Source organism: Larus michahellis, chromosome 5, assembly GCF_964199755.1.
Source record: "Larus michahellis chromosome 5, bLarMic1.1, whole genome shotgun sequence".
Classification (NCBI taxonomy): domain Eukaryota; kingdom Metazoa; phylum Chordata; class Aves; order Charadriiformes; family Laridae; genus Larus; species Larus michahellis.
The window spans coordinates 11,184,396-11,206,630 of record NC_133900.1 but is presented as its reverse complement, the minus strand read 5'-3'; the positions used below and the strand labels follow the sequence as shown (position 1 = coordinate 11,206,630).

At 48.9% G+C, this 22,235-nt stretch overlaps 1 protein-coding gene across 1 annotated transcript in view; it reads left to right on the top strand.

Moving 5' to 3' along the window:
- LOC141743935 (A disintegrin and metalloproteinase with thrombospondin motifs 3-like) overlaps positions 1-21,901 on the top strand; it is a 33,483-nt gene extending 11,582 nt beyond the window's left edge. Inside the window, 15 exon segments of the mRNA XM_074589015.1 lie at positions 1,550-1,801; positions 6,714-6,908; positions 7,656-7,761; positions 8,675-8,818; positions 10,290-10,422; positions 10,894-10,988; positions 10,990-11,005; positions 11,527-11,672; positions 12,242-12,417; positions 13,774-13,907; positions 14,429-14,552; positions 16,803-16,889; positions 18,482-18,645; positions 19,256-19,421; positions 19,915-21,901. Coding sequence (XP_074445116.1) covers positions 1,550-1,801; positions 6,714-6,908; positions 7,656-7,761; positions 8,675-8,818; positions 10,290-10,422; positions 10,894-10,988; positions 10,990-11,005; positions 11,527-11,672; positions 12,242-12,417; positions 13,774-13,907; positions 14,429-14,552; positions 16,803-16,889; positions 18,482-18,645; positions 19,256-19,421; positions 19,915-20,486 — 2,510 coding nt within the window. The 3' untranslated portion in view covers positions 20,487-21,901.
- The last annotated feature ends 334 nt before the right edge of the window (positions 21,902-22,235 follow it).

Sequence of the window (22,235 nt, the reverse complement as noted above, 5' to 3'; positions counted from 1 at the left end):
GGTGTATTTCCGTTGGACGCTGCGCCAGCTGCAGCAATTTTTAGAATTGGAGCTTGTCTATGAATTTCCCACTTGTGCGCCATCACAGGGTTGGCATTCTTGAGCGCGAGAGGGCTTGCGGTGGAATCGGAAAGCTGTTTGCAGAGCCGGTCTCTCCCCGCAACGGTGGCGGGGCTGAGCTTCTCAAAACCCCTGGGGCCAGCCTTGCCATTTGATGTGGGGTTTGGGGAGAGTTATTTACGTGTTACCACCGTGACATTTAGGAGGGAGAGGCTTCCCGGCGGTTCTGCCAGGAGCGGAATCTGCTCACGATGGATTACGGCGTGATCTAGCACATTTTGCATCCTTGGCCCTGGTCCTGCTGTTCTTCCACGAGCAAAACTGACATCCAGGTTACTGGGAGTCTCGCCTGAAAACATGTGAAGGGGACAGTTTGTGTCCTTGCCACCTTGGCTTTCATCAGCTCCCGTGTGGAGAAAAGGGGCTTGAGAGCTGTGCCGTCCTTTGAGGACGTGCCCCGGTGCAGTACGAGTCAACGCGAGAGCAAGGCAGGACCATCCTGCCCATTGGACGCTGGTTGCTCTTGCTGGCTTCATGGACCAGGAGGGTCCCTGTGCATTTAAGGGTGGTGTCATCTCGTCCTTCTCAAGGGAAGAGCGGGGCAATGGGGATGCTCCAAGCCGGAGCCTCGGGAAGGACTGCAGTTCACAGCTACTGGTTTGCACTGTAGGGTGTTGCAGACTGGCCCCTTCACTGCTTTTATTGCTTAGAGCCTGTTGGTGTGTTGGCTTAGATTTAGGAAGAACTAAGTAGCCTACGGGTGGGACTTCCTTCCTGTCAAAAATCGATGGTGATGTGTTGCTTTACTGTCTAAAGTGGAAGAAGTAGCTTTGGAGTCATTGCAGATACATGAATGCATCCCCTGAGAAGCCCATGGAGAACGGTCCATCTGAACTCGGCCCCTGGACCCATGTCTTCAAGGGACCCTCCTGGTATTCTGTGATATTCGCAGGAGAGGATATTCCAACACCTACTTTTTAAACAGAGACAAAACCCAATCAGTCAGAAACTCTATCTGAGCTGTCCCAGCAGTGGGGTACGAGGGGGAAACACAAGACACTGCTGGCTGAGATCTTTTCTGCGTGAGTTGGGGCTGCCCACGTTGCTGCCGAGCGCTGAAGTTGGGGGTCGTGCAGCATCCCCGGGGAATGCCGAGGCATCCCGTGTCTGTGGCACTCCGTAACGCACGCCTGGAAAACAGGAGGGGGAAATTCTGGGTTAGGAAGAGAAGTACTGGGCCTAAATCTCCTCAGGGATGAGTTTTATGCTTGAAATAAGATCCGTGTGATAAATTATGGAACCATAGGGTTGAATGAATTTTCTCCTTGGGTGATTTCCCCTGTCCCTACACCACTAGAATAATCCCTTCTGAGTTCCCCGTTTATTTTATCCAAAGAAGCAGTGACTGAACAGGCGAGGATGTTGTTGCGGGAGGGTGTTTCTGAGACAGAACTGGAAGCAGACGTTGATGCCTTGCTATTTGTTGTAGGGTCTCTTCTGGGCGGCCCCGGAGAGCTGAGTTCCCTGTACGGCAGCGCAGAGCAGCACCTGAACGAAACCCTGCGGCGATGCCAGCACGCCGGGGACGACGACTACAACATCGAGGTGCTGCTGGGTGTGGACGACTCCGTCGTCCGGTTCCACAGCAAAGAACACTTGCAAAACTACCTCCTCACCCTCATGAACGTCGTGAGTACCTTCGTGGGGCGGCACTGCTCGTCCTGGGGCGTGAAAGGCTTCTGTAATCCCTCGCAGGAGCATCCAGGAGACCCCGCTTGACACAAATAGGATCATGTTGTCTGCTGGTGGATATGGGTCTCTCTTCTCAAGATGTTCCTTTAATTCATCTTTTTCGCAGTAGTTTTCTAGGGCACGTTCTAGGGTAAATGCAAGAATTTGGAAATGGTTGATAAACAGCAGGGAAAAATTGCAAACTTGATACATTTCTAATAATTCCCAACTGCTGCCGCTACACAGTTCTGAAGGAAACCTGGTTAAAGAATAAACATGCAGGGTGAAGAAGCGTTCTAAACACCTAACGGCCCTTTGACAGAAAGCAAACCTTCTAGTAGCGTCTCTTCCTCGATTCGCGTGGCAATATCCATCTTTGTGTAGAACCTGCGAAGGAACAGAGCCTCATAGAACCGCTTGATCCTGGTGTGCCTTATGGGGTTAGCAAGTATTGTTTGGTCTACGTCTGCATTTCTAGCTGTAAAATCAGTGGCAAGGTGCTATGCTTAAAGATACAGCCTTGAGCTACGCTGTCAGGTTCTATGGAAATGCACCTTATGGAAGAGCACGGTCCGCACCGTACGTTAAAAGTCGTGTACTATACCAGCACTGAATGCTGGAATTGCTCAAGCCGAAATGTTTTCTGTTTTTTCTCATGAAAGAATACATGAGAGCAATGGGAAGGAGATGTATAATCCCTTGCAATGGGCGGCTTTTTCTTAACGCATCTAATTGTCAGACCCATATGGATACATCTTAGAAGCTGTGGCGATCATAAGGTTTTCCAGGAGAGAAAAACCAATATCCTAAGGACAGACTACAAGAGACCAGGCTTACAATTAATAATGATTTTGATGAATGTACAAATGATTCTTGTATTTTTCACACTCACCTTTTTATTCCTGGAATAATTGAAAAACAGTTCCTTGGGCTTGCCAATCATCTCTGTAACATTTCTTTATTGTGTGTCACATCAGCCATCATTCCTGACTGAGAGAATTTGGTCCTTTCGTTATCGCAAAGCATCAGAACCACCTTCTCCCTCCATCCCCCAAACCCTGTTTCAGCTCCCCGTGGTACACAGCGTTCTGCTTGAGGAGGGACAGCCCATCCCAATCACACGTACGGTGAATTTGGCCTTCAGTCCTTGTTTTATGGTTAGTTAGTGCACTTGTGCTGGTAACTGGGGACGAGCGCTCGCTGGGGTGACAGGAGCAACCCCCTTGCTTCTGATGAGGCTGGTGGAACATCTCCCAGGGGGTGAGTGGAAGAGGTGAGACCAGCGATGCCGTCAAGGGTGGGAAAGGAGGTGTCAGGGCTCAGTGTCATGTACAAGACCTCTCAAAACAGTGCCTCAACAGTTAAATAATCTCTTCCTTCCTAAGGAACTGTGCTGCCAACAACACACGTGTCCACGCGTGAGAGGCCGTACCGCTTAGGTACAGAGGAGACCCCTCAAGCATTGAGGGGGAAGCACAGGGCCGAAGCGTACCCACAGGTATGGGCTCATTGTCATAAGGCCCCAGTTACCTTTGAGATGTTTAAAGCCTGGTCCTTTCTTAAAAAAAAAACCCAACCCAACCCTCAGCATCACACAGCTTTTGCCTGTCACAGTCCCACCTCAGTTGTCCAAGCGCACAAACATGAGGAGGGTCTTTGAAAATCTGCCCCACCTGTTGTGGCTCCCAGAATGAAGACCAGCAGTTTAAAACTCTAATCCCTAGAATCAGAGAGGCAAAAAATAAAAAAATCTCTAAATGAATTTAAAGCAACTGATACCTTTTCCAGCATAACTCTGTGTCGCATTGTAATAACTCTGTGTAGAATTATCCTGTGCTATAAATCTAGAGTAAGAAACTCCAGCCGTGCACGCACGCTGTAACTGAAACATGGCGTTTAGTCTGCTAGGTTTACAACCTGGAGCTTTGTTCAGTCTTACGCCTTTCCTGCTGTTTCTGTCATTGTGAGCTGGTACGTTTTAGGTCCCTGCGGTGTTTCAGCATGCCGGGGAAATTGTTCTCCTACCAGGAGCCAACGGATGCTGTAGAACCTTGCTTTGAGGAAAAGGGCCTTTAAGTTGAGTAATGTCTGTGCGTTTGGTTTTGGAGCCCAAGGCATTCAGTCCTCCCTTTGGCTGTGGTGTGTTGGGAAGCCGCCTGTGAAGCTCTTTGAGGAGAAACAAGCCAGTGAATGCTTGTGCTGCTCCGTGATCACCTCTGAGACACGAGTGAGTCGACAGCAGGGCTCGCGTGGCCGTCAATGTATGTCCCGTAGCTGCGTATCTTTGTTAGGAGGAGCTGGTTTTTTAGTCTTGAGGGAATCAGAAAGCACACGAGCCAGTCTTTGCTTCTTCCTAGAAGATGACCAGGCCCTGGGACCGCTGTTGGTCACGCAGCTGAGCTTGGCCACAGACATTGTGCCCTGTCTTTTGGAGCAGGTTTAGGTTTGGATCTAGTGGTGTGAAGGTCCAAGAGATGAACTGTGCACGTCTAAACTTGTATCTTCTGCTGCAAACGCGAGGCTGGAGATGGGAGGGAATTTGTGGTGGAAGTCAGGAGCATTCGTGGGGGTTTTTTGCAAGGCTGATGGTGTCTCGCTGAGACTGTCCTTCCCCAGCAGGGAAGTTAAGGGCAGTTCTGCCACGTGTGATGCAGCAAACGCAAGAGAAGCTTCAAAAGAACAAATATAAGGAGGTATCGTAAGCAATGCTGTTTTGCTCAAGTGCAAAAAAGCAGTATTAAGTCCCATTCATTCAACCCTGTGCCAAGCCTGGTTGTCCTGGGCACCGTGCCACGCTGGCACAACCGTACGGCTCTCGGTGCCAGGCCTGGCTCACCAGGAACCATGCACTTGGCCTTGCTGTGCCAGCAGGAGCTCCAGGTTATGTTTCAGCTAAAGAAAGGCCTGACGTGTTTCATCTGTACGTAGCCTTGGCTTAAGAAACAGGCTGGAAGACCCAGCATCAGTGATGTGTCAGAACCAGCTGCGAAGGGTCAGCACTGGCAGCCAGACGCCCAAATGGGCTCGTCTACTCCAAAGCCATACAATCCAGCATGGTCCCTAGCTTCTAGATGAAGCTTTACCGTTATCTCCCTGCATGAACGGCCAAAGTCACTGGCAGCCTGCCTTCCAGAAGGGCTGAGGGCTACAATCACCCTCTGGAGGTAAGAGGGGTGCCATTCCCCTGGAGCTGTTTTGGGTAGCTTGGTGGCCTCTCGACTACTGGGCAGCTTCAGCTGAGTTCTTTGAGGTGACCGAATCGATATTTTCCTGATCTTACCTTTACCAGGAGCACATAAGGAGTTGTACCCTCCATCTCCCCAAGCCTGCCATGGTGTCAGCATGGTTCCTCAGCCCCGGTGGAGCATCCCTGGGAGAACCACCAGTCCAGCGGGAAAACAGGCAGAGTGAAAACTGGCAGAGGAGTGGGAAACGGGGTGCCAGCAGCGCTGAGAAAGCCTGACGCGCTTCCTCCCCTCTCTGTTCATTCCCCCACCCTGGTTATGCCCCAGTGACTCTAGGGGTCCCATCTCTTGTCGTGTGGAGGTGTGCCACGCTGGTGCGGAGGTCACTCCTCGCAAGAGGAGAATGGGTTTTCACCACTTTGTGTAATGTTTGCTGGGAACGTGGCACTGTCGGTGTATGGGGTGCTTTGCAGCTAGCTCTTCTTTTGTGCTGGGTTGTCCCTCATAACACGGCGTTCCTCTCCTCCGCGCTGCCTCGGGGAAACCTCGAACGAAAAGAGAGGACCTTGAAGGCACTGCCTTCAGTTTAGAGGAATTTGGGTTTTCTGTGAACAAAATCCAGAACAGTGAAACATTCCTCACGATTGCTTTCAGCAAGAGGTAGCTAGTACACCTATTGAAGTGGACACTTAAAAAATCCTTGGTGTTTTCAGCGCTGTGGTGTGCGTTGTGAAACTAAAGGTCTCCTGCACTGGGCCACTGACATTTGTTTCTCCCGTGGTCGTTGCTTCAGACAAAGCTTCCCTGGATTAAAGTGACTGAGATCAGAAAGACACGCACAGGGGCAGCAGGTTATAGCGAGGGATCCTAAGCAGGTTTGGACTTGGCAGGATTTATATCTTTTTTTTTTCTTGAGAATAAACCAAAATTAGGCAGCAGCAGCATGGTACTTCCATGCCTCCTTCCTTCCGGATTGCAAGGTGCTTTTGACAGAATTCCTCTTTCGGTGGTCCCTGACCACTCAGCATTGCAGTTCCGTGGGTATTGCCTTCTTTCTCAATAACTCTTTGAGTTTGTTTCCACACATCAGTGAGAGCTTTATGATCAGCAGCAGCAGGAACAGACACTGCCAGATACGTCTGGAGGTTCTGCCACAGGGCTCCAAGTTTTTCTTTGCTTGAATAACTAGATATTCTCTCTCTCGTGCTAGCAGGGAATCGTCTTCTTTTTACCACACGCCTCATGAAACATCAACAGTCAGTCTTTGCTAAAGACGATTGCGGAATATTGTCTTTTTAGGTTTAGAAACATATAACTTGGTAAACAGGGGGGCTGATACACTCTCCCCAAACACTTCCATCTTCTCTTACCCACCTGTGGCTCCATCTGCTGTGACTAGCTGTCGATGCAGAGCCTGTGCAAGCCAGAGTCGACTACAGTAGAGAGGTTTACCTCTTCTGGAAGGAATGCTTTTGTACCAAATCAGTCCTTCCTATCAAGATTTTAACAACGGTAGTCTTTTTTATATGGCTTTCTAAAGAAGATGCAGGTGAAACAGGAGATGAGAAGAAAAGGTGATGCAAAATAAATGCAGGGAGAGATAACAGACATAGAAGAGCATCAAGCTTTTAAAAATTCTCTGAATAAAAAGGTTGCCAGAAAAGCCCAAGTTTCAGCACAGTTCTGCCAGTTTTTTGCCTCTGCTCAGTCACTTCTCCCACTTCTCCCACGACACAGCTGTGTGTGTCGTTACGTGCTCATCAGTGCTCTTTCAGTCCATTAGCTTGATTGAGAGCGGGAATCCCTCGAGAAGCCTGGAGAACGTTTGCCGCTGGGCGTATCAGCAGCAGAAGTGGGACCCCAACCACTCTGAGCACCACGATCATGCCGTCTTCTTAACCAGGCAAGATTTTGGGCCTGCTGGTATGCAAGGTAATGCAGCTGACGTGGGGCACAACTCTCTGGCCTTGGTGTTTCTCGGCTAGCATCTGCCAGAAAAGAGGAAAATTTGGAAATTGCATTGTTACGTGATCCTGAGACAATAAGCAACCTAGGCCTTCATTCAGCAAATACTTAAGGAAGCATTCGATTTTATAGATGTTCTGAAACCTGGTCCTGTTGGGGAAAGCACGGCCACCCATCGTGACCTTCAGTTCCCTGTTCCGGGGTTAGAAAGGGCCAACTTCGCTTGTAGTTTATTGCATCGCTCACTGGAGGTTTCTTTTCATAGACAGCTTCCCAGCCGCTTTGATACCCGCCTTGATCTTGATGACTGAAGGAACTAATGCTAACGGGAATTAACTACACCAAGTGTGATTTATGTCAGAGTTAAATAAGAGTCTGGGTGCGACCGTGCTTTGTCTGTCCAGCCGGAGACGTCTTAGAGATTTGTGTTCAGTACCTCCATGCTCCCTTCTCCTTCTGGGGGGCAGATAAGGGTCTGAGTTCTCCTTAGGTCTGGGCTGGCATCCCTGGAGCGAAAGTGGTGAGGTCGAGATGTTCGGCAGACTTCCCTGTCGCCAGAAAGATGTTATCTTTTCCTGAGGAAAAGACAGAGAAAAAAATGACAATCAGAAAAAAATACTCCTGGGTTCTTCTCAGGTAGTCAGTTTATTGGGGGAGGTCTCGTTTGAAATAAATGTAATGGGTGAAAGAATCAGCCGTGGTTTCTCTCAACAGGACATGCTCCTGTTACCGGCATGTGTCAGCCAGTCCGAAGCTGTACGCTCAACCACGAGGATGGGTTTTCATCGGCTTTTGTCGTTGCTCATGAAACTGGGCACGTGTGAGTCTGACCTTTACAATTGGATTACCAACAAAATAAGGTGCCGCATCTCCTCCTTGCTTCAAGCGGTTTAATTTTAGTGGCTGTATGAAAGCTGTGCCCGTTTTGTTTCCATCCCCTGGGAACGCATCAGTGGTTTAAGCAATGAAGAGATAACTGGGGGAAGAAAGGAGGGGGAAGAGAGAGGGGGAAGGTGTTTGAAGAGGTCAGTAAAACCCAGAAGGCCCAGGCAGTGCAGACAGTAGCTTGTCGAGCCTCCGTAACTCCTTTCTTCTCCTTGACTCCAAGTGCCGTTGTGTGAGATTTGGCACCTCTTCAGGAATGATAAAATGGGAGTAACTGATGAAGCAAGGATCTCTGTTAGCTCTCCGCATGAATGAACGTCAGCGCTGAGGATCTGAGTTTTGCCTTCCCGAAGTAGTGCAGCTCACTGGGAGGAATTGAGCCCAGCTGGAGATGACCAGGTCACTTTATGTTAAGCTGTGCCAGGCGCACACTTGGAGACGTAGCCTGCTAACCACGTTAGCTCTTTGGAGGTGCAACACAATAACTGTGTTAGCTCTGTGTTTACATGGGTGCTTTTCTAAATGAGCGTACAACCGTGAACAATTCAATGTCTGAATGAGCAGGATTGTTGTTTTCCTTTATCCGAAGCATAAGAAGTCATCATCATCTAGTTGGTTCATTCCTGGTGATAATAAATACAACAAAGTATAAGTGAAAGAGCATTCAGAGTCCTTACGTTTTGGCATCAGAGAAGATCAGTTTGAAGTGCAGGTGATATCTGCAGAATGCAAAGGACAGTTTCATTTTGCGTGGTTACATGTGGATGGGAAACTCTTTTCTTTACAGTTGTTTGACCGGTTGAAGAGGGGAATATGCCTGGGCTCTGATGCCGGGTTCTTTGTTGCAGGCTGGGCATGGAGCACGACAGGCAAGGGAACCGCTGCGGGGACGAGACAGCAATGGGCAGCGTTCTGGCTCCCTTGGTGCAGGCTGCCTTCCATCAGTACCACTGGTCCAGGGGCAGCAGCCAAGAGCTCAAAAGACACATACAGTAAGGCCCGGCCAGGACTCAGTGGTAGTCGTTTTACTAAAGGAAACAGAATTCTTTGCGGTTCCTGCTCTGTGCTCTGGGGCACCAGTTAGACACCTCTATCTCCACCTCTGGCCTCCACCATGCTCTTTCTTTTTCCCCTTCAAATCTGTATTAGAAAAGCCGTAAACCAAGTGTGATGCTTCCTCACTGAGGGGTGCCGCCAAAGCATCGTCTGGGGAGCACGGCAGGAGTCGCTCTGGCAGACTCTGTGTCAGGGAGCTGGTGTTTTCCCAAGGTTTGTCATTCCTCTAGGAGTTAGGCTGCGCAACTGGCAGGATGAAGCCCTAAACTCAGAAAAGGAACTAGTGAAAATTGTGGAAGAGAGAAGGCGGCATGTGTGCGTGTGTTCGAATTAGGGGGAAAAGTCTCTAGTCTCCTTCCATGTGTGTTCCTCTTCACCCAGTGCTTACTCAGGCTTCTTTGCGATAGGACAAGGGATAGCGGTTTTAAACTAACAGAGGGAAGATTTAGACTAGATATACGAAAGAAACTCTTTCCAGTGAGGGTGGTGAGGTTGCCCAGGGAAGCTGCGGCTGCCCCATCCCTGGAGGTGTTCGAGGCTGGGTTGGACGGGGCTTGGAGCAACCTGGTCTGGTGGGAGGTGTCCCTGCCCAGGGCAGGGGGTTGGAGTCGACAGCCTTTAAAGGTCCCTTCCAACCCAGACCATTCTATGATTCCGTAATTCTGTGATTCCTTCTCCGTTGCAAATAGCTGGTTTTGCCAGTCAAAACTGAGTGAAAACTTCATGCGTTGACCCACATCTCCTACAGAAGAAACACTATTTGTAACCTAAAGCATCAATGAGTAATTGATTGAGACCTTAGAGCTTGATTGAAGTGGAATAGCCCAGTGCGGGAGGAGCAGCCCACCAGTATCGCTATTTCAAGATATCAGAGTTGAACAGGAATGAGACAAAAGCAATCCTTATTCTCGCCCTTTGCACGGGCAGGGCTTCATCCCTGTGAATACAGTCGATGCCGGGTAAGAAGGCCTCTTCTCAGACTGCTCTCCTGTTGGAAAGCACCACAAAGTCCATGGGAAGAGACCCCCTGTGACTACAGGGGGCTTTGTGTTGGGTCTGGCATTGGGACCAGGTGGAAGCCCATGGAGATGTTGCCCGTTGGCTCCCAGAGTGGAGCAGTGTTTGTTTTCCACCTCTGGTGACAAGAGGGTCAAGTGCAAATTCCATACGTACTTCTGGGGCAGGGAAGGGCTGGAGATGCCTCTCCACAGTCTCCAGCCCCAGGATTTTGCTGTAGGATCTGCCTGTGCTTTGGGGAGTGATAACTATGGAAACAGGAAGAAAACAGGTTGGAGAAAAGGAGTATCGCCTTACTAAGAATAGGTACTATGACCGTGTTGATCCAAAGAAAAATATGAATTACTGCATCTTCTCATGATTATTTTTTTTCTGTGTATCTTTCCGCAGCTCTTACGACTGTCTTCTTGACGACCCTTTTGAACATGATTGGCCCAAGCTTCCCGAGCTGCCAGGCGTCAATTACTCCATGGACGAACAGTGCTGCTTTGATGTTGGCGTTGGCTATAAAATATGCACGGCGGTATGTCCAAGGCGGGCATTGCAAAGACAAACGGTCGTTCAGCTGGTGTCTGGCCTTATTTATGAGCTGCAATACATGCATTTGCTCAGAGTTGACGAGCAGTTAATAGTTTAAACAGATGTATAAAAAGGGAGAGAGATGTTTATGGGTGAAACACAGTCATCTGGGTCATTGGGTGTAACGGTCAGGTGGATGGCAGCACAGTCCACGTGACACAGGCTGGTGGTAGTGATCCCAAGGGAAAAGAGAAAAAAACCTTCCTTTTGCTCCCACTTGTGGGTGTTTCCTCCTTTCCTCTTCTCACCAGCTGGGGGATGCAGGGAATAAGCACTGCCCTTGTCTTGCTGAAGATACTGTAGTTTTTGGTAACCGCGTGTGTGAGATGAATTGACTGGGTGGATTCAATCCTTATCTGAAAGGTATGCGTGATCTAATGTTGAGTTTCATCTCATAAATGGTTCTCCATGGCAGTTCCGAACTGTTGACCTGTGCGAGCAGTTGTGGTGCAGCCATCCAGATAACCCCTATTTCTGTAAGACTAAGAAAGGACCTCCGCTCGATGGGACAGTGTGCCCCTGGAAAAGTGAGTATTGTGGGTTTCCGCTGTGTTTGTGTTGAAAAAGACAACCCAGCAGTTGCATTCATTTGGGTTGAAGGGCACAGAGGAAAACAGGGAATTGCCCGGCGTCCCCTGGGTGGGGCCAGAGGAAGGGAAAAGAGGGAGCCATGCTTTCCCACTGGGATACTCTGTCAACTGTACAAGCAAATTTTGGACATGGAAAACCCCTGTTGAAGTGTAACCCATTCTCAGCCTCTTCCGTGGCCTTTTTGTTACCTTTTTTTTGGGTTCTTGTCTCATCTGCAGCGTGTCTTTAGGAATCCACGGGAGCAGATAATGCCCTTACTGTAGGACCACTTATTAGTGCTTGTGGTCCAGATGTCCTGTGGCTGAATGTTTGCCTGGGCGTAGGATTAGCTCTTCATTTTTCCCTTTTAATATCCCTGTTAGTGGGTGTCCTGCTGCTGTCCCCAGGTGCTGCGGTGGGACCTTCGGTGTGGTTTTGTGTCTGTTCTCATCTGTTTTCCCTGCCCCGTTTCCCTCAGTGGTGCTCTAAAGGTCACTGCATGTGGAAGAACGCTAACCGGCTGAAGCAGGATGGCAACTGGGGACCCTGGACAAAATTTGGCTCCTGCTCCCGAACTTGCGGAACCGGAGTTTGCTTTCGAACACGCCAGTGCAACAATCCAATGTAGGTCTTCTGGCTCTAGGGGGTGGTTCCAGTCAACTGGGAGTCTGTACAGGTGTCACTTTAAATGGCGTGTACAGTTTGGATGGAGTCGGCCAAAATTCCCGTTCTGTTCCAGCCCCTTGAAACGTGGCTTTTTGCAGGGGGCCAGGATCGGTTTTGGGGAATCCAGGAATTCCCAGAGGGAAAGCCTGTGGAAAACCATCCCAAGGATTTAGCTGCTGTGTAAGAGAGTGAAGAGTACGTGGTGTGTGAGCTTAGCAAGCTGCAGGATGAACTTAGATAATCTCGAATTGTAAATCCACAGCTGGCAGCCTGTACGTGCACGGGGATTAATTCTGCATTTCAGCGTTTGCCTTGGGGATGGATGGGCAAGCGCGGAGGTTATTGCACAAGTGCGTTATCTGTGGCGGGTGACTGCTCTGTGTCCGTTTCTGTCACTTCACGTGCCTTTTTTGCAAAATTGCCTCTTAAAATAGAATGGGAGATTTCACCTGAGACAGAAGAGGAGTCCCCAGACCTAACGCCCAGAGGGTTTTGGAACCTCTTGAATGTTCTTCTTCTCTTCGCAGGACCATGAATGGAGGCGAAGATTGTGCTGGGGTCAATTTTGAGTTTCAGCTTTGCAATACGGAGGAGTGTCCCAAGCACTTTGAGGACTTCAGAGCGCAGCAGTGTCAGCAGCGCAACTCCCACTTCGAGTATCAGAACAGCAAGCACCACTGGCTGCCCGACGAGCACCCTGACTGTACGTCCTCTTGCTTGCCGTTAGTACAACTCAATCCTGGAATCTCCCAGAGCTTGCGCAGTGTTATGGTTTGAGAAAACCCATAACAATTTATTGTCGTTTAGACAATTAGTCTATCACCCGATGACCCCTCCCCACCCGGCAAGGGGAATCGGGGAAAGCAAGGAAACACCAGGGCTGAAATATGAACGGATTTAATAGGGTAAGACTAAACAATTAATGGTAATACTAAAGAACCAGTATTAATCCCGATACTAATATAAGATCTACAAGGATTATACTCAGCCCATTCCATCAGCAGAAGCCGTGCACTCCCAGCAGGGGACAGTACACGTGGGACACTGCCAGCGCTGCGGCTTTGGGAGGAAGGGAAGGGCTCAGGGCTCCGGCACCGGGGCAAGGAGTTTCTCTGGACCGCCGCCATCAAGGGAGAGAGAGACTACGCAGCAAACTTTCTAATTTATATCGAATGTGACGTTCATGGTATGAAATAACCCTGTTGGCCAGCCTGGGTCAAGTGCCCAGGTCTCGCTCCTCCTCATCCCTGCACCTGGCAAGGCTCGAAAACACCGGGACCTTGAATCCCACAGAGCCTAGCTGGCTCTAAAGTAAATATTTTCATGAATTCAGCCACTAGTGTCTTCCAAAAGTGGAGTTTTCCCCAGCATGGGAAGAGAAATTAGTCCTGTGTCGCTCAACCCAGGACACCAGGGTCTTGACTCAAAAGCAGGAAAAAAGGATGGTCCCGGAAGGAAAGAACGGGTGCCATGCGAGACAGTTGTCGTTTCCCCAACCCTAGGCTTCCCTTGACTTTCCTCCTCCTCTCAGTGAGCACATGCTGGAGCGAGAGGCTCGTGGCTCCTGCTGGAACGGCTGGTGGGTGCTCGTAGGGTTTGATGCGCTAAGGAGTTAGATGCAGCCTTAGCCAGGAAATACGTGTTCAGCTGGTATTTTCAAAACAGGGTAAAGACAGAGATCCAAATCCTCTGTGCTTTTTCCCGGGCTTTAGCACCACCTTCTCACGGATTCATTTTTCTGGTGTCGTTTTTCTGCATCCCTGTGGTTTTGTAAACTCAGCCCCGTTCCCAACAGCGTCGGAGTGAAAGCTGCTTCCAGGATAGTCGGGAACCCAGTCCGAGGAGCCTCTTTAGAAGGGAACTGATTTCTGTGGGAATATCTCAAAGCGATAGGCCCGTAATCCACAGAAAAGCAAGTTAGTGCCCTTTTCCCCCCCCATAGCTGTCTGTAAAAGGTCCTTTCTATCTCTGTCGTATTCTCTTCACTCCTTTAGTGGGATATTTTCCTGAAGCGCATCTGGATTGCTGTTAATGTATGCAATTAATTCCCTTCCCTCAGCTAACAAGCGGTGCCACCTGTACTGCCAGTCCAAGGAAACCGGAGATGTTGCGTCCATGAAGCAGCTGGCACATGATGGAACTCGCTGCTCCTATAAAGATCCCTACAGCATCTGTGTCCACGGAGAACGCGCGGTGAGTGTCACCTGCCCAAGGTCACGGTTGAGGTTTTGAGCTGCGCCAAGTCACGGAATGGCTCTGGTCAGCATCGCCCACAACAGCTCCGTCAACAGGCCGGAGGTAGACTTGGCAGATGTTTCCAAATTAGATATTTGCAGTGTCGTATTTCTCATGATTCCTTGAGATTTAAATGAACCTGTTCCATGGAAACACTCCCCTCCCCTTCAACTGATGGTTTCGTTTGCCTTCTATGCACTTGGTTTCGTGTCTGAAAAGAATTGTGTCTATTTTTCTGTCTTTCCCATCTTAGTCTTGAAGGTCCGTGACCATAAAGCAAGAATCACTCCCTATTTTTCACGTGAAAACCACTCTCCAGCACCAGATTTGCAAGTAATTTGTGTTTCAACAAAATAGATGAGCGTTGGGCAGTGGTTTCCTCTGCGCGCTGATTTTGCGATGGCTTCCCACCGTAACTGAAACCAACGACCGATGACAATGCCTTCTCTTATTTCTTGTTTTTGCTCTTCCTCCTGCAGAAAGTGGGTTGTGACAAGGAGATCGGCTCCAACAAGGTGGAAGATAAGTGTGGCGTCTGCGGCGGGGATAACTTTCATTGCCGAACGGTGAAGGGAACCTTCACGCGCACTCCCAAAAAGCTTGGTAGGAATAGCATTTTCCCACTGCTCGCTATAATTTCTATCGTTCTCCGCTCTTCCTGTCAGGCTTTTTTGCAGAAACACAACTGACTTTCGGGTAGCGAAACACAATTTGTCAGCTCATGTGCAAAACCAGTTTAGTTGCTGATAAGGAAATGCCATTTTTAAGACAGCGTACTATTTCTGTCCTTTGAAGGAGCTGTTAGATGAGAGCTTGCTCAGTCAAGTGTACCGAGAAATACCGTGCAGGGCGTGTTGAATTCTCCTTTGGGCGTGCTGAAGCCCAGCCAGACGGTGTTTTGTGATAACGTGGGGATACGCTGAGCTGGGCTAAACAAAACCCAACTTTTCTCGCAGGGAAATGCAGAAGAAATGGAGGTGCTTCCCTGGCGCTAAGGGTAGCGTGCCTCTCACTGTAGGAGGCCTAAAGGAAACATTTTTTTCTCCCGTTAAAGATGAAGCTTTTCCTCTCCAACCTAAAGTCAAAGAGTTTTAAATGGAAATCTGCATTTCTGTGCCTAGGAAATGAGCACGTGGATCCTCCTGTCCATGTGGGTTTCTATGACGCTTTCTCACAAATCACAGCCCTTTAGTCAAATAAACACATCAAAAATACATTCAGCTGAATTCTGAACCAAATATGAAACCATTTTGGCAGGAATCCTCCTTTCTCGCACCCTTTAAGGTGTGTGACTGAGGCGCAGTGGGACACCTGATGGCGTTTTTCTCGCTCAGAACTAAGAGTCGCCCGCTTCCAATCTTCAGGCTGCGCTCTGGGGCGTTTTGCAACACGTTTCCTATCAATAATAATTCAGGATCTCTTTGGACGACTTCTGCAATTTCTATGTTGTCAGTTATTCGTTAAGCCAGGGCAGTATCATCTTGTACATTTTGCTGTGCTTTGGGTACTGTTAAGGCTTTCCCGTATTGCTTTTTCTTTCTCCAGCCTGGGGAAGCTACTCAGGGAAGTGTATCTCCGGTTATTTCAGGAGCATCTGTCTGATAGGACTAAGCGTTTTAAGACGGAGCAGAGAAAGGCTGAGGCACAGATAACGTGAATATCTGCATTTAAAGTTGAGAGGCTGGTAATTGCTGCCGTGAAACGAGCTTTACTGCAGCATTAATAATTACAGTTGGGCAGTGAGCAGCCAAAATAAACTTGGACAAAGATAAGCTAACGTGCGACTGGAAATAAAATACATCAAATACTCTGCTGAAAATGCTTATTAATAATTACAAACCAAGTGGAAAAGTTTGCTGATTGTAATTATCTAATTAGACTAGAGCGCCTTTCCGAAAGGGATGGTTCCCCGGAGGCTGATGGATCGGACATGGAATAATGCAGGAATCAGTGCTAGGAGACAGAGCAAGGACTGCTGCTGCTCATCGGCCACTTAGTTGCAGAAGTTTGTGGAAGTGCTAGAAGTGTTTATGGAATGTTTATTGTTGCTGCCGTAACTTTGGCAATCCAGTGCCTGTTGACAGGTTGCCTGTTGGAAGTGCCTGTTGACAGGTCCCCCGGAGGGATTTTAGTCTTCCTAAAGGCAATACCTACTTAATGTCACACTGATTACCCGTGGTTTGGACTGATAAATAATTGGAATTTAAAAGAAGAACCATTTCCTTTGGGAACAGCTTTTTACTTTGAGCTGTGGAGAGTCAAATTCAGCCCCGTCGCTTCAGCAGCAGCAATTTAATGGATGCATTTTCCATCCACAGTCGTAAGTAGTTTGGGTGAACTCCCGTAGAGGTGGATGTGTAGCGACAAAACGCTCCGCACTACACGCACCTTGCTCCAGGCTTTGGTGTCTGGGAGGTAAGCTGACACACTTCAGAGGCTAACGTCTAACCTGACAGTAAGTAAACTCCAATCTACCAGCCTGGCTGATGAGGGATTTGGAAAAAATAATCAGGAAAACGCGTGTTTTTCCCCCCTTGTTTGCCGAGGAACATAGGAAACATATTTTTGCCTGAATTGTTAACGGATGTGGCCTACAGCAGTGCAGCTAGGCAAGTGGCAAATAGGTTTGTAACTGGTTTCTCTTTTCTCCCCGAAAAGAGGAAAAACGCAAGGAGGTCCCGTCAAACACGTTACAAACTACTTGCTCCGTTTTCTTTCTGCCCCGGCTTCTTTGTTGGTGATGGATGCACTCCTCTGCAAGCGGAAGCTGGATCGTGTGGCGCGCTCCTAACCATGGCTATTACTTTTTCTGTCCATCTCTGCTTTCTCCACTGACTGCCACACATGCCAAAGGGTACCTTAAGATGTTTGACATCCCTCCTGGTGCTCGACATGTGTTTATCCAAGAAGACGAGGCTTCTCCTCACTTTCTTGGGAAGTGTCTCTCTCCTCAGGTTTGGCTTTGAGGCATGGTGAGAAGCAGAAGCACGGGGCAGTCGTGCAGAAGAACCTGAGAAAGGAGATACCCAAATTCAAGTGTTCAGGGTAAAGATGGGCACTCAAAAATGGCATGTTCGGGCCCGAGTCCTACAGCATAAGCTCAGCGCACAAGTATTTACTTCTCGTTTGAGTTCTTTAAAATATTAAACGGATCCTAATTTGCATGTTTACTAAGAAAATACCGTCATCACTCACATTTAAATGGGTAAAAACTATGTATTCTATTACGTGACTCAAATGCAGTGTCTTTAGTTCTTCTTATTTGCTGCAGATGGTCAGCAACAGCTTTTTTAAGGAAAGCAGATTGGGGAACTTGTGATATGTTTGCAGTCCATTTCATTTCAGATGTTTCCCACGTAGGACGGGTCATAGCGTCATCAACGAGTTTGTATCTTACTGCTTACCGTTTTCTAACGCTCAAGGGATTTTTAGCTCACAGGAGAGGGGTGAGATCTTCTGTGGATTTTATTGTCCTTTTAATCAGCTTCTCGTGCCCTAGGGCAGCGTCTGAGTTGTAAACCCTTCAGGCAGAGTTGGATTAGTTACGGAAAAGAAGTAGGAATAGGAAAGGGGAAAAAAAAAAAAGAAGAATTTGTTTCAACTGTGATGATGTCAAAGGGGGAAAGCTGGCTTTTGAGGTCCAAGAGCTTCATTTTGGACCAAGCGTAGCCTTTGAGACAAGCAAAGCTTTGCTTTGGCAGCAAGCGGCTTCATGGAGCTACTCAGTAGGTACCGCAGAGCTCCTGCGCTTGGATTGCTGTAATCCCAGGAACTTGGAAGGTTTCTGCCTAGTTGTTTTTCATCGTGTTGTATGGTGCATTGGAAAAAAATTGGACAAAAGAAAAAATGAGAATCCACCTTCCAGATTTTTAATGTATTGGCTTCTAATTGGACCATCGTAATAATAACAATAATGATCCTGAGAGCGTGTGATGTTCAAGGTGTGGTGCAGGAACCCAAACCCAAGTAGTTTCCCGGGGTTTCAAATACCTCGGCTCTTTGCTTACCGATTTTAGCAGCTGGTACGTACATACGTACTCAAAAGAAACTAAAATGTGATGCAAAAGTTGTCATTTTCATAATCTGAGGAAACTAAGAAGTGCAGCTGAAGTCTGCTGAGGAGCCTGTTATACTAAGAGGCATTCCCAGTAATAATGATGTTGGTCTTATGCAAATAAGGAAGACGGGTGATTGTGAAGATTTGACCTGAGCTCCTACTCGTGCTTCTTGGGAACTAAGCTCGTGTGGGGAATTGGGACATTGCATAGGAAGAGGAGCTTTGGCCTGTCTCTAGCTCTCTATCTCTGTTTAATTCACGTGGATAAGGAGGTACAAAATTGAATACGTCTGCCATCAAACTGGAATTTGGCGGGTGCATGAGGTGGGCTTGGAGGGCCTTTCTCTGCGGCAACGCATCTACAGCCCTTGCTGCTGCGCTGGGGCTCTCGGCAAAAGGCCACCTATGAGATCTTCACCGTGATGGCCGACGATGTGATGGGAGGCGCGACTGCTGCTGTTTTCAATCCTTTCAGCAATTAAGAACCAGGCTACGGGACACTATATTCTGAACGGGAAAGGGGAGGAGGCCAGATCCCAATCTTTCCTCGACCTGGGCGTGGAGTGGGAGTACAACATAGAAGACAACATCAAAACCCTCCACACGGACGGGCCCTTGCACGACGCGGGGGTTGTGCTGGTAGGTTACGTGTCAAGCGGTGGGGATGTGGTGGGTTTGTCTTTCATAAAACGTCTACGGCCAGCGTGGAGCTTGTGCTGAGATAAAACCCCGCTGTGTGACGCCTCTCCCAAAGACACGTGTGGTGGGACGGCTGGTCGCCTGAAGCCCTTTTCTCCCTAGCTGTCACCCTCTTTTGGAAACGGCTGCCTGCTCATGTCATGAGTCCGTCAGAAGCCCCGTATTGTGTTGTCGGACATCAGTGGGACACTTCCAGCGGCCCAAAAAAGCGCGTTGCATGTCAAACCGTGTCTGAGAGCAGACTCTTCAGCCAAGTAAACGATGTGGCCACGCCATCCTTTCGTCCCCGATGATGGTGTCCTGCTTGGCCAGCTTAGAATGCTGGCCTAGAAATGCATCTCATTTGAAGTGAGATAGTTGCAGTCCATTTCTTGTTGATCTTACTATCGTTAGTTCTAACTGTGAAGACAAAACCCAATTTTTTTTCCCCAGTGAGTTAACCAGCAGCTTCCGTGTTTCCCCTAAGAGCCAGGCCTTGGTTTCTTTACTTTGCAAAGGAATAAATAATAGCTCTGGTTTTGTCCCACTGTTTCCGTTTAATTATTAATAGATCGTTCCTCGGGAGAATGACACGAGATCCAGCCTGACCTACAAATACATCATTCACGAGGATTCGGTACCAACTATCAACAGCAACAATGTCCTGCAGGAAGAAACAGACACTTTTGAGTGGGTGTTAAAGAGTTGGTCGCAGTGCTACAAACCCTGTGGTGGAGGTAAACCGATGATGTAGCACCTTCTCGTAACGAATGACAAATGACCCAAAGTGGAACAGTAAAAGGTGGGGGGAGTGAATGCTTTAGAAATGTTGGCTTTCCTTTTTTATCAAATCCTGTTGATAGATAATGATGGATAACGTCCTCAGGCTGGAAGTGAAGGTGGTTTGTGGTGGGTACGTGGGAGCTCTGGTAGGTCAGCACTGGAAATGGACGTCTGTGGCCCTCCGCAAATACAACATGCCTTGCCGCAGCTCTTGGCTTCTGCTGTGCACAGAAGCTGACGTTTTCAAAGGGACTGCCCATTTCTTTGGTTCCCAGCGAGGGGTATTTTTTAGGGTTTGTCGGGGGATGAAGCATCTCAGGTTGCCTGTTCCGAGTAACCAGTCGTTCATGAAACGCAGGCAGAACTTTCTGGGTGCCCACCTAAATGCTGTTGGGCATCTGGGTGCTCTTCGCTGTGTTTACAATTGACTTTACGTTTGTTTTGCAGATGAGCCCTGCATGGGAGACAAATCCATCTCCTGTCAAATGGAAGTGCTTGCCCGTTCCTGTTCCATCCCTGGCTACAACAAGCTGTGCTGCGAGTCCTGCAGCAAGCGCAGCAGCACCCTCCCGCCCCCCTTCCTCACCCAAGCGGCCCCAGCTGCTGAGGACGTCGTCTTTGAGGAGAGCGACCTGCCCAGGGCTTTGGTGATGCCAACGCCTGCAGTGCCCCGCTCCGCGCAGTTCCAGCCTGGCAGAAGTTCTCCGGGCAGGCTCTGGGAAGAAGACGCCGATACGCACGTCTCCCCGTCCAACACCAAGCCCAAAGGCGCTGAGTTTCCGCAATGGAGAGCTCCACCAGCCAGGAAGACTTCTAGGCTGTTTGCTTGGCTACACCAGTCGCCTTCCAACAGCAGCAGCCTCGGTCCTCATGGTGCCCTGGCCTTGGCAGCAGCTCTTCCCGTGGTGCCAGCTCATAACACCACGGCGGGTGCTCCTTCGCCACCGAGAGCCTCCGGGAAGAGCAAGAAGCACGTTGAGAAGAGCTGGCCTTCCAGGTCCTCCGCCGTGGAAAGATGAACGCCTCGTGGAGGAGAGTCACGGGAAGAGGCTTTGTTTGGCACTTTGGGTTTCACGTCCTTCCTTCTGGATGCCCTGGGGCACGCTGCTTTCCACAAGCAGGACGCTGCAGGTCATCGACTCCTTTTCCCTGTCAATGAGACGAACGAGAAGTGCTGGGTCACTTTCTGGTTGCTCCCATCCTCCTCCCGTACTGCGTTATCTGGCTAGCTTCAGCGCCTGGGAGGCAAGCACCAAAGACTATTCCTGCCCGCGAGCAGAAGTCACCAAGGGCATCGCTCCGGCCATGACCTCAGCACTCACCTCCTTATTTTTGGGTTTTAGGGCTCACACGTAGAAAACGCCCCACTCCAAGAGGTACCAGACGTTTACACTATACAAAACACTTTTTTTTCTTTTTTTTTTTTTGCAATGGAAGGACTGATTCCGTAAGACTCGTTTTGCTGATTTATCTCTCTAAAGGGATATTGTCTGAGCGAATTTGCAGCTGCTGTGTCAATACTGGATATTGCGGAAAGTCAGGATTATTTTGAAGAGTGTTGTGCTGTCAGACAACTGTTGACCTCTGTTGCGTTCTGGACACTTGCTGGGTGCCTGCCATCGAGTGCTGCCTTATTCACATCCCAGGAGTTGATTTTTAAAGCAGCATTATCATGAAAGGAGGAGTTCCGTTTCTAGCTGCTGACACTGGGAAAGGGGTTTTTTTTGTCTTGAGTATCACCAACGTGACGCTTTCTTTTGAAATAGGGGAAGAAAAAAAAAAAAGGTGTAAAGCTGAAGGTAGGAGTCCGCGTAGAGCCAGCCGCCCGTCCAAAGCAGGTTTAGACACTTTGGTGTCGTCGGAGGTTGGAAAAATACCGGGGGGCGGCTGTGGAATGAGCCCCGCGCCCCGCGGAGGAGCAGCAGCGCCGTCCCGTCCCGTCCCTCTCCTCTCGCCCGCCAGCGCAGGAAACCCTGGACGTGCCGTCAGCGCTGTCACCTTCCCCAGTCCCCAACCCGTTCTCTTCTCCAGACGCTCCCGCGGTGATTCCCGAAGCTGAAAAAAGCATCCGGAGGTGGAACAGGTGCTGACGAGAAATAGCTGTAGCAAGACTGAAAGTAAGAGGATTTTTTTTTTTTTTCCCTTCCTACCGGCAGCGTTGATGTGAAGGTGAGAGAGAGATTTATTTTTCGGCGCGGTTCCCTTCAAACTCTCCAGCCCCACAAGGCATCTGCCTGCAATAAGGGACGAGTCGTTTCTGTCCCTGACCATCTTGTTCACAGCCCGCCCCGTCGCACCCTCTCCTGCGGGTTGCTGTAAAGTACTTGTATATAGCATTGAGAAGTAAAGAGATTTATTAAAAGTTGGTTTCTTGATAGTATTTTGTGTCCTAACTATTTACACTAGGGGCAGGTGACTCTTCTTTTTGCCAAGATAAAAGAGAGAGATGGAATTAGGTACCTGTACGTGCTGGGTCGTACGCACAGAACAGAAATTTAAGCTAACTCAACTGCTGTAGAGAAACTGTTGATCTTATTCTTTAAAAAAAAAAAAAAAAGTCTTATGACAGTTTGGGGGTTTTTTTATTCCAGGCACCTTTAATTTCTAAAGAGGTTATTAAAGTTTGGCGTGCAATTTTTCCTTCCCCGTAAAAAGTCCTGGCGATTGACTCCTTTAACAGATCAGGGGATACCGACCTCTAAAGCGCTCTCAAGCAGATGGGGACCCCGAAAGCTTAAATTCCAGAAGCGTTTGTAGGGATTTAGCGG